Raw genomic sequence first — 22108 nt, forward strand, 5'->3', positions numbered from 1 at the left:
AGTATTATCTAACTTTAGAATGCAAAGACAGGGGTACCTGAGCATAAACGGCGCCCCAATAGAGCGGGCTTCCTGTCTCATTGCCAGGAACCCTCTCCTCCTTTCCTGAGTCGCCTTGGCCAAACCTGGGAAGACCTGCACATTTTTACCCATAAATTCTGCTCTCATATTTTGAAAATAATTCCTCATTACAAGGCTAAGATCTTGTGAATAAATGAAGGAAACTAAGAGAGTGAACCTCTCTATTATTTCAGTAGTGGAAGTCTCTAGAAAAGTTGTTAAATTTGCCAGATCAATCACTGGAGCAGCTTCTGCTTCTCTAGGCCTCACATGTGGCATGAAATACACTTTATTCAGAGTAGGAATATTTTCTGGAGCTATCTTTAAAATGTCCACCATGTATTTCCTCAGCGTTGTGCTTGGTTGTTCGCCCATAACCTTCAAGAAATTTATAAACCTAAGGTTTAAGTTCCTTGCCTTATTTTCCAACTGTTCAGTTTTTTATTAAGGGCAATACGGTCCTTCACCAAAGCTGCTTGAACATCTTGAGACTTCCTTTCCTGTTCTTCTAGTCTCTGAATCTTTTGCAGATGTTCTAGTTATTTTGCATCGAATTCCTGGGTAGACGTTTCAACTTTTAAGGAAACCTTTGATTGCCGTTGAGAATACTTATATATTGCCATCCCCAGTTTGGTCATCAGTTCCCAGAGAGCGTCCATGGTCACTACTTCAGGTTTGGGGAATAAGGCATTTCCTGCTTCTGGCTCAAATTCAAAGATATCTTCACCACTGAAGGCGTTCAAAGTGGAAACAAAGTCCTGATTTAAGTTTGCCGTCAGCAGTCCTGCCATCCCTTCCCCTGTCCCATCCAGGCCTTGAATCTCACTCCCACTTCCCGCGATGCCTCCTGCAACTGCACTCCAAAGCCCTAACTGGACCAGTACAGCACTCACTGGGCTCGAGAAGCTTTGGGGAATTGGCGCTGGAGGCCTCCGTGAGTCTGGAGGGCTCCAGCTGGTCTCTCCAGGGTCGACCACGGCACCTCGCCTTTTAACCATGCCGGTAGTGATTTAGCCTTCTTTCCATCTTTTGTAATGTGTGGAATACATCTGGTCTGGGTTTCCAAGATTTAATTTTTAAACAAGTCCATGCCTACTGTACACTCTTAACTTTGGCAGCTGCTACTTTAAGTTTTCTCGTAACCATTTTTCTCATAGTCTCCCTTTTGAAGGTTTAATATTATCACATTAGATTTCTTTAGTGTGCGTTGAATGAAAAAAAAAAATTTCTATGATTCGTTTTAAATGTGTTACTTACTAACTTCATGGAATGCTCCCAAGTCCTTCTGTTATCCAAAAGAGTAAATAACCGATTCACATTTACCCCTCATGATTTTAAAGACCTCTATCATATTCCCTCTCAGCCGTCTCTTCTCCAAGCTGAACAGCCCTAACCTCTTTAGCCTTTCCTCATAGGGGAGCTGTTCCATCCCCTTTATCATTGTGATCGCCCTTCTATGTACCTTCTCCATTACAACTATATCTTTTTTGAGATGCGGCAACCAGAATTATACATAGGACTCAAGATGCAGCCTCACCATGGAGCAATACAGAGACATTATGACAATTTCCGTTTTATTCACCATTCCCTTCCTAATAATTCCTAACATTCTGTTTGCTTTTTTGATTGCTGAAGCACACTGAGCCGACGATTTCAAAGAATTATCCACTATGATGCCTAGATCTTTTTCCTGGGTGGAAGCTCCTAATATGGAACCTAACACTGTGTAACTATAGCATGGGTTATTTTTCCCTATAAAGAACACCTTGCACTTGTCCCCATTAAATTTCTTCTGCCATTTGGATGCCCAATCTTATAGTCTCGCACGGTCCTCCTGCAATTTATCATAATCCGCTTGTGATTTAACTACTCTGAACAATTTTGTATCATCTACAAATCTGATTACCTCACTCATTGTATTCCTTTCCAGACTGTGTTCCATTAAACCATGACTTTCTATATGTTCTGTGATTTTGTTTTCCTTCCATGTGCTGCCTATTGTTTGAGAACAAGAGAGGCAGGGCTGGAGTGCAGGCCTGCAATTTTCTGTGCTCCTGGGACTCAGGACTCAATTGTTGACAGACAAGGTAGAGAGGAAGAGTAGGTTAAAACTGAAAGGGGAATGAGATTAGAAGAGGGTGTATGCCTGGGTGGTATGCAAGGTGATGAATATTGGGGGAAGTGAGAAGGCAGTGAATGTTTGGGGGTAGAAAAAGATGTGGAATTTTGAGGACATGAAGAAGGGGGTTAAGGTAGAGAGAGGTGACAAAGGGTATAAATGACAGGGGGTGCATGAGGAGAAGATAAATGCCCCTCCATCCCCCTGAAGGCAGCAGAGGGGATAACTAAGGGTGAAAGAGTTAGACTGGAAAATACCATGGTTGGGGGGGGGGGGGCGCGGCATGTGCGTGATATCACATACAGTGCCTAGGAGAGGTACAAACCTAAATCTGATACTGATTCAGTACTGGTCTTGCTTTATTAAAAGAGAGAGCAGTTTTAATTAAATTAACTGGGAAACAACAGAATGGCTTCACATGTCTAGATTTCCTCCTACTTTCTCATCATGCTCTTCTGGTTCAACCTGGTGCTTCTAAATTACCCACAATTTATGGTCAAGGCATGAAGAAAAGAAGAATGGAAAAAAGACAGACATTCTCTCTACATCATCTTCTCATTTCCAAGCTAATTAAATTAAAACTAATGTATAACTCCTCAAAAAAATGGTCTCAGTTTTGCCCTCCTACTTGCAATACATTTTAAATCTGTATTGAGTAAGAAGCATTGCTACATTAAAATTAAATTGATCATGAATATGCATGTGAAGACTAACCTGTCAAGGACTACAAAAGGATTAAAGCCAGTGTGATATAGACTAGGATCATTAATACACTGCAATTTCAAAGTGTATCCACTGTGTAAGGTGGTTTTATATTTTATGCACACTTATTTTTACACTTTTTTTAAAAAAAACACACAGTTAATATTGCAGTATGTTGGTTGTGTGCAAACTTAACTGTTATGTTAAAAGGTGTTATTTTAGTTAATAATTGTAATGACTAGATCAGATCAGGTTAAATGTTTTGACTTATCCCTCATGGAAAAATCTCTTACACTCCCCTTATTTTTATTGTATTGCACCATAGGAGACATAATATGAAGGAGTGCTTGGTGTTTCACAGAGTATTGGAGTTAGCTGGATACCTTATCTGGCAAAGTTAACTGTGTCCCAGAATGTCTCCATGTATCCAGATACAGTTTAGATGGATAAGTGAACATAAGAACACAAGATTTGCCATACTGGATCAGACTAAAGGTCCATCAAGATCAGCATGATGTTTCCAACTGTGGCCAATCCAGGCTACAAGTACTTGGCAGGATCCCATGCTGCTTATCCCAGGGATAAGCAGTGGATTTCTCCAAGTCCACCTTAATAATGGTTTATATTTTTTCTTCCAGGAACTTCCCTGAACCTTTTTTAAACCCAGCTACACTAACATCTTTTGCCACATCCTTTGGCAACAAATTCCAGAGTTTAATTATACATTGAGTAAAAAAATATATATTTCCTCCAATTTGAAAGAGTATACAACCAATTCGCATTTATCCATTCCATGCCAATCGTGATTTTATAGACCTCTTATCTCCCCTCAGCCGTTTCTTCTCCAAGCTGAAGAGCCTTAACCTCATTAGCCTTTCCTCATAGGGGAATCGTTTTATCCCTTTTATCATTTTGATTGTCCTTCTCTGTATCTTTTCTAATTCTGCAATATCTTTTTGAGAGGAGGTTACCAGAATTGCATGCAATATTCAAAGTACAGTCCCGAATCAATTAAGCCTGATACTTCACTTGGAATACATATCCAGCGCAACTCACTGCTTCAACGGCAGGGGGATTAAGAAAAGAGGATTTATATTCAGCCATCAACCAACAAGGACTGAATGGCACAGGCTGGGTAAACAAATAAGCGTGGGGGTAGCTTGCTTATCGTGGCAGTTACTACCCCTAACCATTTAAGCTAGATACTTCACTTAGATGCATCTCCAGCACTGCTCTCTACAGCAATGGTGGGGGTGGAAGGTAACTAGAACCAAAAAGTTACTAATAAGGGCCAAGAGTAACAGATAAGTATGAGGAAAAAAAAATGTGAAAGCTTGCTGGGCAGACTGGATGGGCCATTTGGTCTTCTTCTGCCGTCATTTCTATGTTTCTATAATGGCATGATACAGAGGCATTGTGATGTTCTTTTATTCTCCATTCCTTTCTTAATAATTCCTAGCATTCTATTTGCTTTCTTGGTCACTGCCACACATATTGAGCAGAAGATTTCAACATATTATCTACAATGACACCTAGATCCTTTTCCTGGGAGGTGATGCTCAATTTGGAACCTTGCACTGTGTAGCTATAATTTGGTTTGCTCTTCCCTAAGTGCATCACTTTGTACCTGTTCATATTAAACGTCATCTGCCATTTGGATGCCCAGTCTCCCAGTTTCAAAAAGTCCTCTTACAATTTCTAATAATCCTCTTACGAATTAACAATTTTGAATAATTTTGTATCATAAGCAAATCTGATCACCTCGTTCATTGTTCCCATTTCTAGGTCACATACATATATTAAAAAGCAGTGGTCCTAGTATAGATCCTTAGGGAACTCCACCTTTCTCCATTAAGAAAACTGACCATTCAGCCCTACTCTCTGCTTTGAATCTTTTAACCAGTTTTCAATCCACAACAGATCATTGCCTCCTAATCCATAACTTTTTAATTTCCTCAAGAGTCTCTTATGAGGTACTTTGTCAAATGCTTTCTGAAAATCCGGAAACAGTATATCAACTGGCTCACCTTTATCCGCATCTCAAAAAAGATATAGCTGCGTTGGAAAAGGTATAGAGAAGGGTGACTAAAATGATAAACAGTGAATGGCTCCCCTAAGAAAGGCTAAAGAGGTTAGGGCTCTTCAACTTGGAGAAGAGACAGCAGAGGGAGGATATGATAGAAGTCTATAAAATCATGAGTGGAACAGAATGGGTAAATGTAAATTGGTTATTTAGCCTTTCAAATATACCAAGACTAGAGGACACTCCATAAATTTAGTAGTAAGTAGCACATTCAAAACAAATTAGAGAAAATTCTTTTTCACTCAACACACAATTAAGCTCTGGGATTCATTACAGGAGGATGTGGTTAAGGCAATAGGAGTAGCCAGATTTAAAAGATTTGGACAAGTTCCTTGAGGAGAAGTCCATAAATTATTAACCAAGTAGACTTAACGAATAGCCACTGCTTATCACTGTGCGAAAGCAGCATGGGATCTACTTACTGTTGGGATCCTGCCAGGTACTTGTGTCCTGGACTGGCCACTGTTGGAAACAGGATACTGGGCTTGATGGTCTGATCCAGTATGGCAATTCTTATGTTATGTTCACATGTTTATTCATGCCTTCAAAAAATGTGGATCCTAGAGTGTAATTATAGTTGATAATATATCCAACTTTATTTCTAGCATTTCTTTCTTTGATTTTGCTTTTTTGTTTTTAGTTTGTACTATACATTTGCATCCCACTGGGATAGAGTCACACTTGAAAATTTCTAACCCAAACACTTAACTACAAACCTATAACGTTAAAAAGTAATCTTATTCATGCTGACTTAAAACATGAGCCATTAGAAAGTTAAAATAAATTCAGTTCATAAAAGCAATTATACAGCTGAAACTGAACTATGAACAGTCTGGTCGAGTATTCTGTAAACAAGCTCAATGAATTAACTATAACACAGTTTAACCACATGAATATGTTTGTGCAGTGAATGCAGGCTTTTTGAATGGTTTCTTTTTGGGGTTTCCTTCTGTTCAGGATTCAAAACATACAATGCCTTGTAAACGTTTTTACACCCATCTACATTTTTCACATTCTATAGTCTAAAAAATACAAATCAAAATGCATAAAGTGGAAGTTTGTTTCACTAGTCTGCACATCATATTTTATACTTTCTTCATGAAACGGAAAAATTATAGAATAGTCCAGAAGTAATTAATAACAAAAGTCCCATAGATTTTGGTTGCATGAGTGTGTATGTAATGCCCATGGACTGTATTTTCACAGAGAGTTTTTTTTTAAGAGAGAAGAGCATAAAGCATGCTCAGGTAGATGCTGCTGTTTTACAGCAGCCATGCTTAAGGGCAGTACACTTGCTCAATAGTTGCTTCAACTACACATGAAATAAATGCATATAAGCCATCAGGAGGGTGGGGGTTTCTCAGTCCTGCATAGACCCCAGAGGAGGAAGTAAACCTGTGCAAGCAGCAGGGAAGCTATAGGCCAGATGCCCATGCAAATCTAAGTTCTAGAATCTTGCCTTTCAGATGATGTCATGGATTCCTAAAAGTAGTAGAGCCAGAACAATACTCCTAGGGGCGGATTTTCAGAGCCCTGCTCGCGTAAATCCGCCCAAAACCGGGCGGATTTATGCGAGCAGGGCCCTGCGCGCCGGTAAGCCTATTTTACATAGGCCTACCGGCGCGCGCAGAGCCCCGGGACTCGCGTAAGTCCCGGGGTTTTCGGAGGGGGGCGTGTCGGGGGGGCGTGTCGGGGGCGGTCCCTGTCGTCGCGGTGTTTTCGGGGCGTGTCGGCGTTTTGGGGATGGGTACGGGGGCGTGGCTACGGTCCGGGGGCGTGGCCGCACCCTCCGTACCCGCCCCCAGGTCGCGGCCCGGCGCGCAGGAGGCCCGCTGGCGCGCGGGGATTTACGCCTCCCTCTGGGAGGCGTAAATCCCCCAACAAAGGTAAGGGGGGGGTATAGACAGGGCCGGGCGGGTGGGTTAGGTAGAGGAAGGGAGGGGAAGGTGAGGGGAGGGTGTTAGAGGATTCCCTCCGAGGCCGCTCCGATTTCGGAGCGGCCTCGGAGGGAACGGGGGTAGGCTGCGAGGCTCGGCGCGCGCCGGCTATACAAAATCCATAGCCTTGCGCGCGCCGATCCAGGTTTTTTAGTAGATACGCGCGGCTCTGCGCATATCTACTAAAATCCACTTTTGTTTGCGCCTGAGCGCAAACAAAAGTAGGCCTATTCGCGCTCCTTTTAAAATCCGCCCCCTAAAGAATATTATTTCAGGAACTGGACCACTATATCAAGGAAGAAAATTACAAGTCACAAAAAGTCTGAACTCTGAGAAAAGGAACTAGGCAATTGGGAAATTCTTTTTCCTGTCACAAAAATCAGAAAGACATTTGCAAAAAAAAACCTTTTCATTTGCATTCATGCATGCCCCAATTTTAAAAAGGCTGCACGCGTACATTTCAGGTGCTATGCGCGTGGCCAGGCCTTGCACACGCTGTGCGCATTTTATAACAGGCGCGGCAAATCCCCCAATACATGCCGAAGTGCCGATTTGTCTGAAAGGGGCAGGCAGCAAGGTAAATAAAAAAAAAAATTAGAATAACTAGGAAGGGGTTAGGGGTCGGGGAGGAGAGGAGAGGGGGAAGGGTAGGAAGGTTAGATAGTTCCCTCCCAGTCCAGTCCTTAATTGGAGCGGATTGGGAGGGAACTAGGGAAGCCCTTCTTGCGTCACCACGTGTAACTTTTTTAATTCCCCCCCTGTGTGCACACGAATCCTGAACCGCCTGCACTTGTGGATTTTAAAATCCGATGCGCATGTGCGCGCGGAAACCACATTTTATAACATGCATGCGCCGACACGCACATGTTATAAAATACCCACGTCCATGTGTGTGACATGGAATCACACGCACATGGACACGCGCACTTTTTAAAATCTACCCCTTTTTTAAGACCACGTTGGTTTGTAGCCATTATTAGTCAACCCAGCTTGAACATCATTAGGAAGCAGAGCATAATATGCATGTCAACACGCACAGTATATTTTGTCCGGTTTCCTCGTATCACTGAGAAAGTCCATACATTCCATCTGTAGTAGGGAAACCATTCTGCCAGACCATGCAGTAATGGTGGGCGTTGCCACCCGGTCAACCCAATCGGCCAATATAGTAAGACAAGCGAGTATTACTGCAAGACGCTCAAATTTCACCTTAGATCCACTACCCAGAACACTGCTTGTGTGTTGACTGGCCAATAAGACATGTCCTGTCTGCAGCACAGAGACCCAGAAGGCCTGGAAGTTCGGGGGGGGGGGGGGGGGGGGTTATGACTAGAGTACGTTTGGGGTGTGACGAGGTGTGCAAGGGAGTTTTTTTGGGGTTGAGGTTTGTGGCTAAGGAAAGTGGATACAGGGGGACGGGGAAGTAAATGAAAAACTGATGGAGGAGCGCGCCTGTTGTGGGATCTCTTGTTGTTTTGTATTAGCACTGTTGAGGTTGTTCTAAAAGATGACTGTTACCTGTATTACCTCTGATCCCTGAGTATGAAAGTCGTTCTCCTTGCAATAAAAATTATTTTTAAAAAAAATCAGCCCCTTAATGAATACTTGATTTAATATTAATTTTCATGATTGATGAAGAAATAACTTTTTCAAGTGTAAGTTATACGTTCAGTTAAAACAAACAAATGTTTCTACCTCTCTGTTTTTTCCTGAGAAGCTGGTAAGTAGTTACCAAGGAGAAAAATGAAAACACTACAGACCCTGAACTGAACTCTTGAGTGCATGTTGCCTCTTTTGCAACAGTAACAGCCACGAGTTGTTTTGGATAAGCATTTACCAAGTTTGCACAGCAGGATGGTGCAGTTTTTGCCCATTCTTCCTGGCAGAAAAGCTCAAGCTCTTTCAAGATGGTTGGGGATCGTCTATAGCCTGCAGTCTTCACATCTTGCCACAGATTTTCTATTGGATTCAGGTCTAGGCTTTGACTGGGCCACTCAAGCACATTCACTTTCTTTTGCTGAGTCACTCCATTGTTTCTTTTCCTTTGTGCTTTGGATATTGTCCTGCTACAATCTGAATCTTCTTCCCGGTCCCAGGGCTATGGTACACTGGAACATATTTTCCTCCAGGACCTGCTTGCCACTTGCAACCATCCAACCTGCCCTCAAAGCATCGCCATCACAGAATGCTACCACCACTTTGCTTTACTGTAGAGATGGGGTTAGCAGGGTGATGTGTTTCATTTGTTTTATGCCATACATTTTGCTTAGCATCAAGACAAAAAAGATCCACTTTGGTCTCATCAGACCACAAAACCACCTTTCACATGCATGCAGTGTCCTCCTAAGTACTTCTTTGCAAATGTTATGCAGCAAAGTACACAAAGCATGTTTGTAGAGCAATCTTGAAAATGAACAGTCAACATGTTCCCCAATCTCAGCCAAAAACCTCTGTAATTCTTTATGGGACTGATTTTCCAAGACATAAATCCCCATTTTGTATGCGTAAATGGGCTTTTTGAAAATTGCCCTAGGAGCTATGCCGTGATTTTGCATGTACTTGAAAGAGGAGTTCCTGAGGGTAAAGTTAGGGCAGGGAAACTTTTGATTTTCAAAAATATGAATGTAAATGTATTCCAAGGAGGTATAAATACATACACGTATGCCGCGCAGAGTTCTCATATACCTGAATTTTCTACATGCAGACTTCAGCCCTACATCTGCTGTTATAAAATTACCCTCGTAAAAGTAATTAAGTCTCACAGTGTCCTTGCATTGGGGTTTTCACAGAAACATATATAGAAACATAGAAATGACGGCAGAAGACGACCAACCGGCCCATCCAGTCTGCCCAGCAAGGTTCGTACTTTTTTTTTTCTCATACTTATCTGTTACTCTTGGCTCTTATTAACCTTTTGGTTCTATTTCCCTTCCACCCCCACCATTAATGTAGAGAGCAGTGTTGGAACTGCATCTAAGTGAAATATCTAGCTTAATTAGTCAGGGGTAGTAACCACCGCAATAAGCAAGCTACCCCCATGCTTGTTTACCCCGCCTATGTTATTCAGTCCTTGTTGATTGTCTGTATATAGATCCACTTTTCTTCATTCCCCTGCCGTTGAAGCAGAGAGCTATGCTGGATATGCGTGAAGTATCGGTCTTTCTCCCCTGCAGTTGAAGCAGAGAGAGTATCAGGCTTATTTGGTTTGGGGTAGTAACTGCGTTAACAAGCAAGCTACTCCCCGCTTTTTTGTGAATGCAAATTCTTTTTTCCACATTTCCTCTTGCCATTGAAGCTTAGAGCAATGTTGTTGTCACATTAACCGTGTGTGTGATTATTGAATAAGGGTATTATCTCCAGGTAGTAGCCGTCATTCCCGCGAGCCACCCACTCTTCATTCACGTCCTCTAGACTTTGTGGATCCACAGTGCTTATCCCACGCCCCTTTGAAGTCCTTCACAGTTCTGGTCTTCACCACTTCCTCCGGAAGGGCATTCCAGGCATCCACCACCCTCTCCGTGAAGAAATATTTCCTGACATTCATTCTGAATCTTCCTCCCTGGAGCTTCAAATCGTGACCCCTGGTTCTGTTGTTCATAACCCATGGCTGCTGATTTCGGAAGGACAGCCTGATAGCAGAAGTATCTTGCTAGTGCCAGAGTGTTTCTATTTTACAGTGATGGACCTGAAAGTGCCTCATAGGATATTCAAACACATTGAAGTTTTCTTATAGCCTTCCCCCAATTTGTACTTTTGAATAATTTTATCCAGAAGTTCTTTCAGCAGCTCCTCAGTCGGCCATGTGTTGACCACTACTTCAAATTGACTTCATCCAACAGAAACAGCTTGATTCTTCATCTGAGAGTATTCGAATTAGCTCAATTACTATTACTGTGACTGGATACAGGTGGGCTCTGTTTAACTTATACTGGGACTTAAGGCAATTTCTTTGAACCAGAACTAAATTGAGTTTGCAATTAAAAAAAAAAAAAAAGAAGGGGGGGGTGAAGACTTATGCAATCAACACTTTTTGGATCCTTATTCTTATAGCATTTACTTTTGGAATATTTCTATAATTGTTTATTCACGATGAAAGTGTAGAATATGTTGTATAGCTCACTGATGCATTTTGAACTGTACATTTTTTTGACATTCTGATCTCTAGTAGCCCAATTTTAAATGGCCCGCGTGTGTAAAAAACAGGGGTTACGTGCGCGGCCAGGCCTTGCGGTGCATTTTAAGAGGTGCTCGGCCACGCGCATAACCCCTGTTACGCGCACAAGAGCTGGGCCTCGGTAAAGGAGCGGTCAGGGGGGGCGGGGCTGAAGGCGCTGGTACAGCGGCCATTTGCCGCTGTGCCAGCGCACGCAACCTGCTACTGCTCCTTTGGAGGAGCAAAAGGTAATTTTTAAAAATTGGGGGTACCTAGGATAGGGATAGGGGGCGGACAGGAGAGGGGAAGGGGAAGGGATGTTAGAGTAGGGGGTAGGAAAGTTCCATCCCAGTCCGCTCCTTAACTGGAAAAATTAGCTAATTTGAGCTGTGACGAGATCGCAGCTCCCCCAGTTCCCTCCCAGTCCACTCCAAATTAGCTAATTTCTACCCCCGCCCTCGTGCACCGCCTGGGTTTTTATAACACGCGCGCATGTCATAAAATCGCACGTCCATGTGTGCGTGCGTGTATTTTTTAAATCTACCCCTAAAAGTACAAGGATGTGAAAACCTTTACAAGGCACTGTACCTTAGGGTGATGTTTGAAATGTTATCACATTCTTCTGCATCATTTTACAAATGGGCCGATACAGTAAAAATCGCTAGAGAGCGGGCGAGTGCCCGCTCTCCCGGGGCACGCACAGGACACTCCTGTGCGCGCGATACAGTAAAGTAATTTATTTAAATTATATAGTCCATGGCAAAAAGAGGCACTAGGGACACTAGCGTGTCCCTAGCGCCTCTTTTTGGACAGGAGCGGCGTCTGTCAGCGGGTTTGACAGCCAACGCTCAATTTTGCCGGCGTCAGTTCTCGAGCCCACTGACAGCCACGGGTTCGGAATCCGGACGCCGGCAAAATTGAGCGTCCGGTTTTCAACCCGCGAGCCCATTTTACATTTTTTTTTTAAACTTTTGGGGCCTCCGACTTAATATCGCCATGATATTAAGTCAAAGGGTGCACAGAAAAGCAGTTTTTACTGCTTTTCTGTGCACTTCCCCGGCGCCGGCAGAAATTAACACCTACCTTTGAGTAGACGCTAATTTCTTAAAGTAAAATGTGCAGCTTAGCTGCACATTTTACTTACTGTATCGCGCGGGAATACCTAATAGGGCCATCAACATGCATTTGCATGTTGATGGCCCTATTAGGTTCGGGGGGGGGGGGGGTTTGGACGCGCGTTTTCGATGCGCTATTACCCCTTACTGAATAAGGAGTAAAGCTAGTGCGTCAAAACGCGCATCCAATCGTGGGTTAACAGTGCGCTCCTCTGGAGCTCCTCTGGAGCGCACTGTTAACCCACGATTGACTGCTGGTTATAAGCAAGAGTTCCAAATTCTAGACCTTTCAGTTTGCAAATATCAAGGCAGCAAAATTAATCCTATCAGTCCGAATCCATGTAAAACATTGTTTGAACAACTGTAGAAATAAATTCCTGAAATGACAGCATATTCCATGGCATGTTAGAATTTATTCTTAAGAAAAGACTACAGATATTGTGACTCGGACAGAGAAAAATGAATAAAAAAGAAAGCAACATTTTAAGAATTTTTGTCATTGGGAACCATGCATAACTTGCCTAAAATCATAAACTGCAAGAGAGCAATTTTTAAAGTCATTTCATGGATAAAATAGCACTTTACCCAAGAAAATGGGTTTTTTGAAACTGCCTGCCCTCTTTGCGAGAACAATTACATGTGTGGTTCCACCACATGTGTAACTCTAGCTATATATGGTGGAAATTTCTCCGGAAGCAGGGAGGAGGAGTCTACAATGTGCATAGTGTTTGATTTTCCAAATTCACACACTGCTCTGAGTGGAGCTTTTTATCTTAACCCCTAGTCCTACAGCTTCCTTCCCATCTGAAGAGATTTGATTCATGAGCATCATTAATACCTTTAAGGTATATGAAATTCTGTATCATATCCCCCCCTCCCGCTCCTCTAGACCATTCAACATGTGCCCTTCTGTGCAAACTCCACACCATTTGACTTGATGGTGAGGTTGAATCCTCTTTGGATAATACACTAGGGCTCTCTTAGTCCAAGCAGCGAAGAACCTGTTCTCTTTTGTATACATATGGTCGTGGAAAGAACGTAGGTAACACGATGGTTTGATTAATGTGAAGAGTAGATACCACTTTTAGAAGGAACTTGGGATAAGTTCACAGAGCCACCCTATTGTGAAAAAATTGTAGGTATGGTGAATATGAAACCAAAGCCTGAGTTCACTTACTCTTTGTGCCAAAGTTATGACCACAAGGAACAACACTTTCCATGTGATAAACTTCTAATCCATTGTTTCAATAGGTGTGAAATGAGGTTTTATGAGTTAAGACTAGACTGAAGTGAAATAGAGGTTTACTGACTGGAGCCTTGGAATACCACAGTCCTTTCATGTCTTGATAGCCAGATGAGGAGAGTAATCAGACCCTCTTCCACCTGCTTAGGATACGCCACAACAGCACTGAGATCAACTTTGACTGAAGAGGTGCTAAGACCTGAGGACAAAAGGAAGAAAGGATATTGAAGCAAGTATCCTGGGCCGGAGAAGTCCATCTGGTTGACTCTATATCAAGTCAAAAATGTCTTCCATTTGAAGCCATAGAATCTTCTGGTTGAATTGAGAAGATTTCAACCCAAAATCTGGTGGAAAACACAACATTCTCCACCTCTTTGGGAAGGAGCAAGGATCAGTCTACTACACGTTCAACATCCACATCATGAGGGCCTGTGCTGGCAGGTTCAGAAGATAGAGTCTATCTTCCTCCTGTGTAATGAGAGTGAGACATTCCCAGCAGAAATGCAGATTAAATTGACAGACAGAAGAGATACAGATGTCACACTTGCCATGGTCAAACTGGTGCTACAAGGATTATCTTCACCTTGTCCCAAAAATCTTATTGGGTAGACCTGCAAATGAGATGAATTAATGGGTATGCATAGAGTAATACTATGCTCCAATCTAGCACAAAAGCACTGGGAGCTGGTCTGTAGCTATGCGGATGCACATAACAGAATTTCTTGACTTTTTTGTTGGATTCTGAGGTGAACAGATTGATCACTGGCTTTCCCCAGCAACTTGTCAGTGATTTTTTTTTTAATAGCTAACACTTTTCATCAAACGTACAACAAAGAAAGCCAAAAATGGCATGAGGATCCATAAGCATCAGAACATGCATGACACACAGTAAAAGCAAACACATGTCAGTGATCATTTGATCTATGGATCGCTTGTGTAGTTGTAACACAGGGTGAGGCAGTCTACCAATGTGTTCTGGATTCCTAGAAGGTAGGCACCCTAGAGATGGGAACTATCATGATCTGTCCACACCAGATTTGGAGAGCCTCCTGGAAGAGGCACTATGTCCCTGTTTATGTAAAACATGGCCACTTGGTTGTCCATCTGGATCAAGATTCTCTTTCCCAAAAGAAGGGGAGAAAAAGCCCTTAGAGTACAGCGGATGGTCACAGCTACAGGTGGTTGATTTTTAGATAACTCTCTGCTGGGATCAAGATCCTTGGGTCTATGCCTCTCCAGTGTGAGGCAAGTCAGATAGGAGATTTGAATGAAACCCCATATAACCTCCTCACCTTCTGGTGGAGGCGTCAGTAGGCGTCAGTTGACAGTCATTTGATTGCTGTGGAATGCACAGAAAGAGACCTACCTTTAAAACATACGGAGTCAACCATCACTGTACGACTGGGGAGGATAATGGCTGATAGAGCTGATCCAATTGGCTCTGGCGGCCCCACTGAAGGCCTCGCATGTGCAGATAAGTCAGATGAACCACATGACCCACAACAGACACATAACTGAAAAGAACTAGGATAAACCTTGCTGATCTTCAGTCCTGTTGAAGGAAAGATCTTACTAGGCCCAGAGGATTTGGTTAGTGCAGTTAGTGTAGCTGGGTTCAAAAAAGGTTTGGATAAGTTCTTGAAGGAGAAGTCCATTAACTGCTATTAATTAAGTTTACTTAGGGAATAGCCACTGCTATTAATTGCATCAGTAGCATGGGTTCTTCTTAGTGTTTGAGTAATTGCCAGGTTCTTGTGGCCTGGTTTGGCCTCTGTTGGAAACAGGATGTTGGGCTTGATGGACCCTTGGTCTGACCCAGCATGGCAATTTCTTATGTTCATCAGTAATGGGAATAAACATTTTTTCCTGAAGTGATTCTATCCACGTTTCTATGAACTGAATTCTTTGAGACAGAATCTGTTTTGACTGGTAAAGGTGACCAGGAAACCCAAGGACTGCATGAGTGGTATGGTTTTCTCAAAGGACTCCAGAAGTCCTAATAGAGAAGGACTCGTCACCAACCAATTATCCAGGTATGGGAACATGCAGACTACCTGCAAAGAAAGATATGCTGCCTCTACTACAAGTCATTATGTGAAAATCCTTGTGGCCACAGATAGGCTGAAGGGGAGCACCTTGTATTGGGGTAATAGGTCTCCACCACAAACCTGAGGAACTTCTGATGGGCAGCATGAATGGGATTGTGTGCATAAGCATCCTTCAGATCCAGAGCACGCATCCAATCACTCAGCTGAAAGACAGATAATCATTTGGAGGTGATCGCCTCAGGACAAACAATGAGAGATCATAGTACCCCAGTGCTATATGATCTGCATTGGTTGCTATTTCATTGGCAAGTTCAGCATATAAGTGTCTCTCATAGTGCACAAGATGCTGAGCATGGATTCGCTCCCATGGATCAATTCTTTACTTAATATATACAACCCAACTTGTAATTTGCGATGAGCTCAGTGACGGTTACTCGACATTTCTTCTGTTCAGGAAGATCAATTGGCTGAGATTTAGTCCCTATATTGTGGAATTCATTTCCTGAAATTCTGGGCCTCATGACACATACTAAAACTTTCTGTTCTTTGTTAAAGACCTTCCTGTTTACTCAAGCATTTTCATGAGGTAAGAGTGACATCTTCTGATGAATAGCAGAGCAGTAAATTGTTTGCAATTTGTTTTGTTGATACATTTTGTATTTTTGTTTTTGCTTGTATTTAGAATATGAACTTTTCATTGCACGCTGCTAGGTCTTTGGCATTAGGAAGCTAAAAAATCTTAAATCTAAATCTGAACTTCTCCTACACAACTTGTTCAGTTTCCTTAAGTCCAGTATATTTCTTAGATACCCTTACATCTTGAGAATCAGGAAATACCTGATTTAGAATCTCTGGCCACAGTCTTGAGGACGAACTAATTCAACTGCCTTCTGCTGAAGGAGCAACTCAGCTTCCAGTTGCAATTGGGTTGACTGACAAATGTTGTTGCTGAAGGCTCAAGTTTGCTGGATCAAAAGAGGGCGAGTGCATTGTATCAAAACATACGCCACAATTTTCAGGATCCATCAGTCTTTTTGGAGATATAGATATCAGAAACAGCAGAGAAGCAGGTCTCAGATTTGTTATAAACTAGTCCCGGGCTTTGGCTAGTTCTGTTACTGAGTCTTTTGCTGGTCCTTTTCCCTCTATCAACTTTAGTTGGGCAGCTGTTGCTGCTGAAGAGTGGGGGGAACTCAAAGATGCTGAAAGAGCAGAATAGGCATTTTTGGAAGAACAGCCCCTTGTAGGGAAAATACTGGCATCTGGCAGGGGGTCGTTGGTGCCCAACCACAGCTGATAGCATTTGCTATTTTTTAATTAAAGCAGTCTTGAACTTTGTTGCCAAATAAATTGTCCTCTGTGCAAAGCATATCCGCAAGACGATCATATATGTCCTCTCTGAGGTTACTCACTCATAGCCATTGGGCTCTTACGGAAGTAGCCAAAGTGCTGGCTACAGTATCAGAAACTTCCTAAGCAGAACAGATGAGCTGTTTTTCACATTCCTCCACTTCTTGGCAGAGGTCCGCCTGCTTTGGGTTCTGTAAAATACATTAGAGGCTTCAACTTTTGCATGCATTCATGCAACTAGTGCACCATACAGAGCTGATATGCTGCAATCCAGGCATTCAACATGGACCCCTGGAAAACCTTTTCCCCCAAATGTGCCCAAAGCTTTGGAATCCTTTCCAGAAAGTGTGCTGAAGTGATCACAATATAGTTTCAGTGCTGACACCAACACAACAGAGTGATGGGGAAGCTGAATGACTTCAAAACCAAGGGAGGCTTGGATCCTGTACTTTAAATTCAACTTACCGACCACTGGCAGGCATGATATCTATGTCTGTTACATCCTCATTTGAAGGTCCTGCAAAAGCTTTTGAAACAGGAATGTCACAGAATCTGCTGGAGATTGAAGGACTGAAGAAGCCTGAAAACATATGTTATCTGGTCCTTTTCTTTCCTGACAGTGTATAGTGCCTTTGCCTACTTGTAGCAACAGATCCTCCAGAGAAGTATGCTAAGGCAAGTCAGATGGGGACATGAATGAAACTCCATATAACCTCCTCTTCTGACCACGGGGGGGGGGGGGTGAATACTAAGCAACAACGCCATGAGGGACATTGAGGAGGGGACTTCCGCTGTTCCATGGAACAAATATCTGTAAGAACTCACATCAGACAGTCCATTTCATCCCCAACTCGTGAGAGGAAGGAGACTTTCTCCTAAATACTAGCTGCTCTTGTGGAGAGGTATGCACTTGTATGGGAACTTAGGGTAACCTCACTATATAGGAAAGTTTCCTCCATCTTGGACAGGAGAGGTTTCAATTTCTGTTTGGTCTCCTGGGCAATATGGAACAATTAAATTCTTTACTATCTCCAACAGCTGGCCCCTCATGGACTGTGAGATTCTCTGCACTGAAACTGGAAGAAAGATCTTCAAAAACCCAGATCGATTCATTATCACTAAGGCATTCTGTATAGCCATGGAAGAAATCTGCACTGTGGCAGCTGTGTCTGCTATGGCAGTGGCCAGCTCTAAGGCAGTCCATGATGGAAGAATTTACACTTCTTTTCAAAAAAATCCCTCTAGACCATAAATGGCACCAGTTGTGCCTCCTCCTGAGCCCTAACCTCAGCGGTGAGACTCCTGGGCTTATGCGCTGAAGCAATTGGCTCCCATACAACTGAGGGTGCCTGGACATATCGCATCAATTGAGACAACTGTACCTTAGAGTATGAGGTCTGCACCAAGGGCATAGACAGTGCCCTGTTTGGCTCTGGGTCTTGGTAAAATAAATGACTTGGTGCCATAGATTTCTTCCATGTCAAAGGATGAGGAAACCTGCGCCAATAAAGCTATCTCTCACCTTCACATTAAGGGGGATCCTGTTCCGGAAGAGCCCCATGGCAACCGCATCAGTTTTCTGTTTAACTTTGAGGTGGACAGCCTTAAATGGGGTCCCTCACATTGTTTGGGTATTTCTTTTTGGTGCCTTGTCCAATGCCACTGGCTTACATACCATGTACAAACCCTAAACTAAAGTAGCTCTGACAGCCAATACCACAGGTGGGGGAGCCTTCTGTTGCACATGGGGTCAAGATGGGGAAGAATCTTGCCTCACCCCACGGATGCCTTGCTCCTAGATGAGGAGCAGCTCTGCTGTTCAGCCCCATACCAAAGGCTTGAGGCTGTTGCCCACCAGCATCCTCCTTAGAGCTTCCATCTTTCAGATACAAGGAGCCAATAACAAGGCACAAGGCTAAAAGTTGAAAAAATAAATTAAGAGTGAGAATGGAACATGCCTATGTGATAGATTGGATGAAAAAAGAAGGGCTCACAAGGCAGTGCACATGCATATTCAGTAAAGGTTTACTGAGCTCTGACAGCTGGCTCTTTGTCAGTGCCTTCAAGTGATGTCACTCCAGGTTTTATGGCTAATTCATGCCTGCTTATAAACAGAGAATCTATAAGGGTACATCAATACGATTATCTTAAAAATGCTATAATCACGCGTCAACAGTTTTTGGTTTTTTTTTTATAACTATTAGTATAACAGTAAGAACAACAATAGTCAAGCAAACAGATGCTAACCTGTGGTAAATTTCAAAGCAGTTTATATGCATAAACCAGGTTTTATGGCTATAAATGGCTATTCTAAAACTGACCTAGGCGAGGTGTGTGTAACCCAAATTCCCTTTTACACACACTAAGAAGAGGCATTCCAGGATGAATATTTGGCACTTATGTGCATACTTTCTGATTTTGTGTATAAGTAAACGGATATAAGTTATGCCCTCTGAAGAGGAGATTGACTTTATGCAAACCCATATGTGCACATATTCAGCCAATTATCTGAGTATTTTCAAAGCACAGACTTTAGCACTATGCAGGTTGTTTGAAAATTACTCTCTCTGGGTTTCCTGAAAACTCTTTTTGGTGCAATATGAACATATTATATATGTTCTTACCTATCACATGGCATTAAAAGTCAACAAGCAGGTTTGTAGGCGATATTTTTTTATTGGACTAACAATACATGTGTGACGAGCTTTCTAGATTATTCTTGAAAGCTCATCACAGATGTACAGAAACTTTAGTTTTCAGTTTTTATTTTATTTTCCCTGGGATGTTATCAGTGTTTTTATAACCATCCAAACAGCAGAAAATCAGTTGTAAAAAAAAAAATGATTCCTATTTCCCCCAATGATTTTCTCTTGTTTTTCCCAGAGAAAATAAAATAAAAACTGAAAACGGAGATCCCTACAGATATATTCTGTTAGTCCATTAAAAAGGTATCACCTACAACCTTCTTTGTTGACCCTTAGTTCCATGCATCCAAGTGGACTACTCTAGTAACAATTCTTGACCCATCATCTAATGTTAATCCAAGCAATGAACATTCTTACCTGGAATAGTCACAGTATACTTCAAGTGTTTTTGTATCTAGTAACAGGCCACACCATGGAAATAAGGAGCAACTAGGAATCTGTTTTGCCTTGTTGCACCCTGGCAGGTCCTCATCAATTTGAAAATTCACCATTGTTTTATGTGGACTTATTGAGCAGCCATACTCAGGGATACCTTTTGCCAATGTTCTGCAACAGAAACGAAGTGATATTTAAAAAATAAGCATCAAAAGGACAATAAAGAATTAGCACAGATTGGGTATCTGCTGCCAAAACCTATGCAGTCTATATAATTGACAGCTTCATTTTTATAATGGTTTCTTCTATCATTTATCTATTATGAATACAAAAAAAATTTGATTTGATGTATTTTCCTTTTTCTATTGAATTCAGAGCTTATGAAATGTGCTTGATTGACACTGGAAATTTAAGTCCTCCATTTATCTACAGATTAACTACAGCACAGTTAGTAGCAACACAAGATTCCATGTATTATCTTTGCAGTATACTTCAAACTATGGTCTGGAGGCACCACCTCTAAGCATGAAAGTGTAATTTAGTTTACAAGGCCACTTAATACTCAACCTTTCTTCTGTTAAGATAGTAGTCGAAGGTGCTATTCAGTATCAACTAAAATGGTGTAGAATACTGTGTACAGTTCTGGTCGTCACATCTCAAACAAGATAAAGATGCACTGGAGAAGGGTGATCAAAATGATAAAGGGGATGGAACAGCTCCCCTATGAAGAAAGGCTAAGAGGTTAGGGCTGTTCAGCTTGGAGAAAAGATGGCTGAGGGGGAGATGATTAAGGTCTACAAAATCATGAGAGGATTAGAATGGGTATATGTGAATCAGTTGTTTATTCTTTCAGATAACAGAATGATTAGGGGGTATTCCATGAAGTTAGCAAGTAGCACATTTAAAACAAATCAGAGAAAATTCTTTCACACTCAACACACAATTATGTTCTGGAATTAGTTGCCAGAGAATGTACTTAAGGCAGTTAACTTAGCTGGGTTTCAAAAAGGTTTGGACAAGTTTCTGGAAGAGAAGTCCATAAACTGCTATTAGTCAAGTTGACTTAGGGAATGACCACTGCTTATTACTGGCATTTGTAGCATGGGATCTATTTAATGTTTGGGTATCTGCCAGGTGCTTGCATCCTGGATTGGCCACTTTTGGAAACAGGATGCTGAGTTTGATGGACTCTCAGCCTGCCCCAGTATGGCAACTTATGTTCTTATGGTACTTTCTAAAGATGGGGACACCAGTTCACAGAGTACAGGACTGGGAAGAACATTAGGTATGAAAAATATATTAGTTAATCAGCTCAGTCAGGATAGGACACATTTTAGGTTATACTTACTTAAAATAAATGTCCTTTTGACAACTTCTGTAAAAATACATCTTATGTAAGAAAGTAGTTTAGAAGAATTTCTGCATAATCAAATTATGATTATCCCAAATCATCCCATTGCCTATGTTTTTAACTATACCATGGCTTAAACTTTTGTCTCAGAGAAGATTAACTAGTATTAGAAAATATGACCATGGAACACAGCCAAACATAAATCTTCAAAAGATACCGGAGCTCCATCTAGAGGTAGAAAAATTATGCAGAATATAGCATTACCATAGGAATTGAAGAAACCAAAAAGTATAAAGCTACTTAAATGAGCATGCACTTCATTTCAAAACAGGAGTCAGTTTAACTCTTCCAGGCTTACAAAAATTTGCAGATGAAAAAGAATAATTTATAGGCAGGTGCCACTTGCACAAAAAAAAAACAAAAAAAAACCCCATCAACAAAAACTTTATTGAGAATTCGATCAGACCCCAGTAGGCCACTACCAGACATATAGTGAATTCACTAATACATTTAAAGGAACTTAGACACATTCCTACTCCCATAGCAACCTAAAACTTAACTAGGAACTGATCAAAATTGAGATGAAGGCAGCAGTCCAGCAGCAAGAGGGGGGCTTCCCAGTCTTTTGCATCGAGTGTCACATGTATGATTTTTTACCCACCGGTGAGAAGTTGTACATGTGCATGCGATGCAAAGAGCTCCTGGCTCTCAGAGAACGAGTCCGATCTCTGGAGGCTAGAGTGGCAGACCTGGAGGAGCTGAGGGAGACAGAGAGGTATATAGATGAGACCTTCAGGGACATAGTAGTCCAGTCCCAACTTCAGACTGGCAGCCCTGGTGCTGCCTTGGAGGAAGAAGGTCTCATAA

The 22108-nt window shown here is 42.0% G+C and overlaps 1 protein-coding gene across 1 annotated transcript in view; it reads right to left on the reverse strand.

Moving 5' to 3' along the window:
• Positions 1-22108, reverse strand: part of TERT (telomerase reverse transcriptase) — a 273000-nt gene that overhangs the window by 84432 nt on the left and 166460 nt on the right. The window contains exon 11 of the mRNA XM_029589929.1: positions 19873-20061. Within this exon, the coding sequence (XP_029445789.1) occupies positions 19873-20061 (189 nt within the window). The remainder of the gene's footprint in view (positions 1-19872; positions 20062-22108) is intronic.

Source organism: Rhinatrema bivittatum, chromosome 2 (genome assembly GCF_901001135.1).
Source record: "Rhinatrema bivittatum chromosome 2, aRhiBiv1.1, whole genome shotgun sequence".
NCBI classification, from domain to species: Eukaryota; Metazoa; Chordata; class Amphibia; order Gymnophiona; family Rhinatrematidae; genus Rhinatrema; species Rhinatrema bivittatum.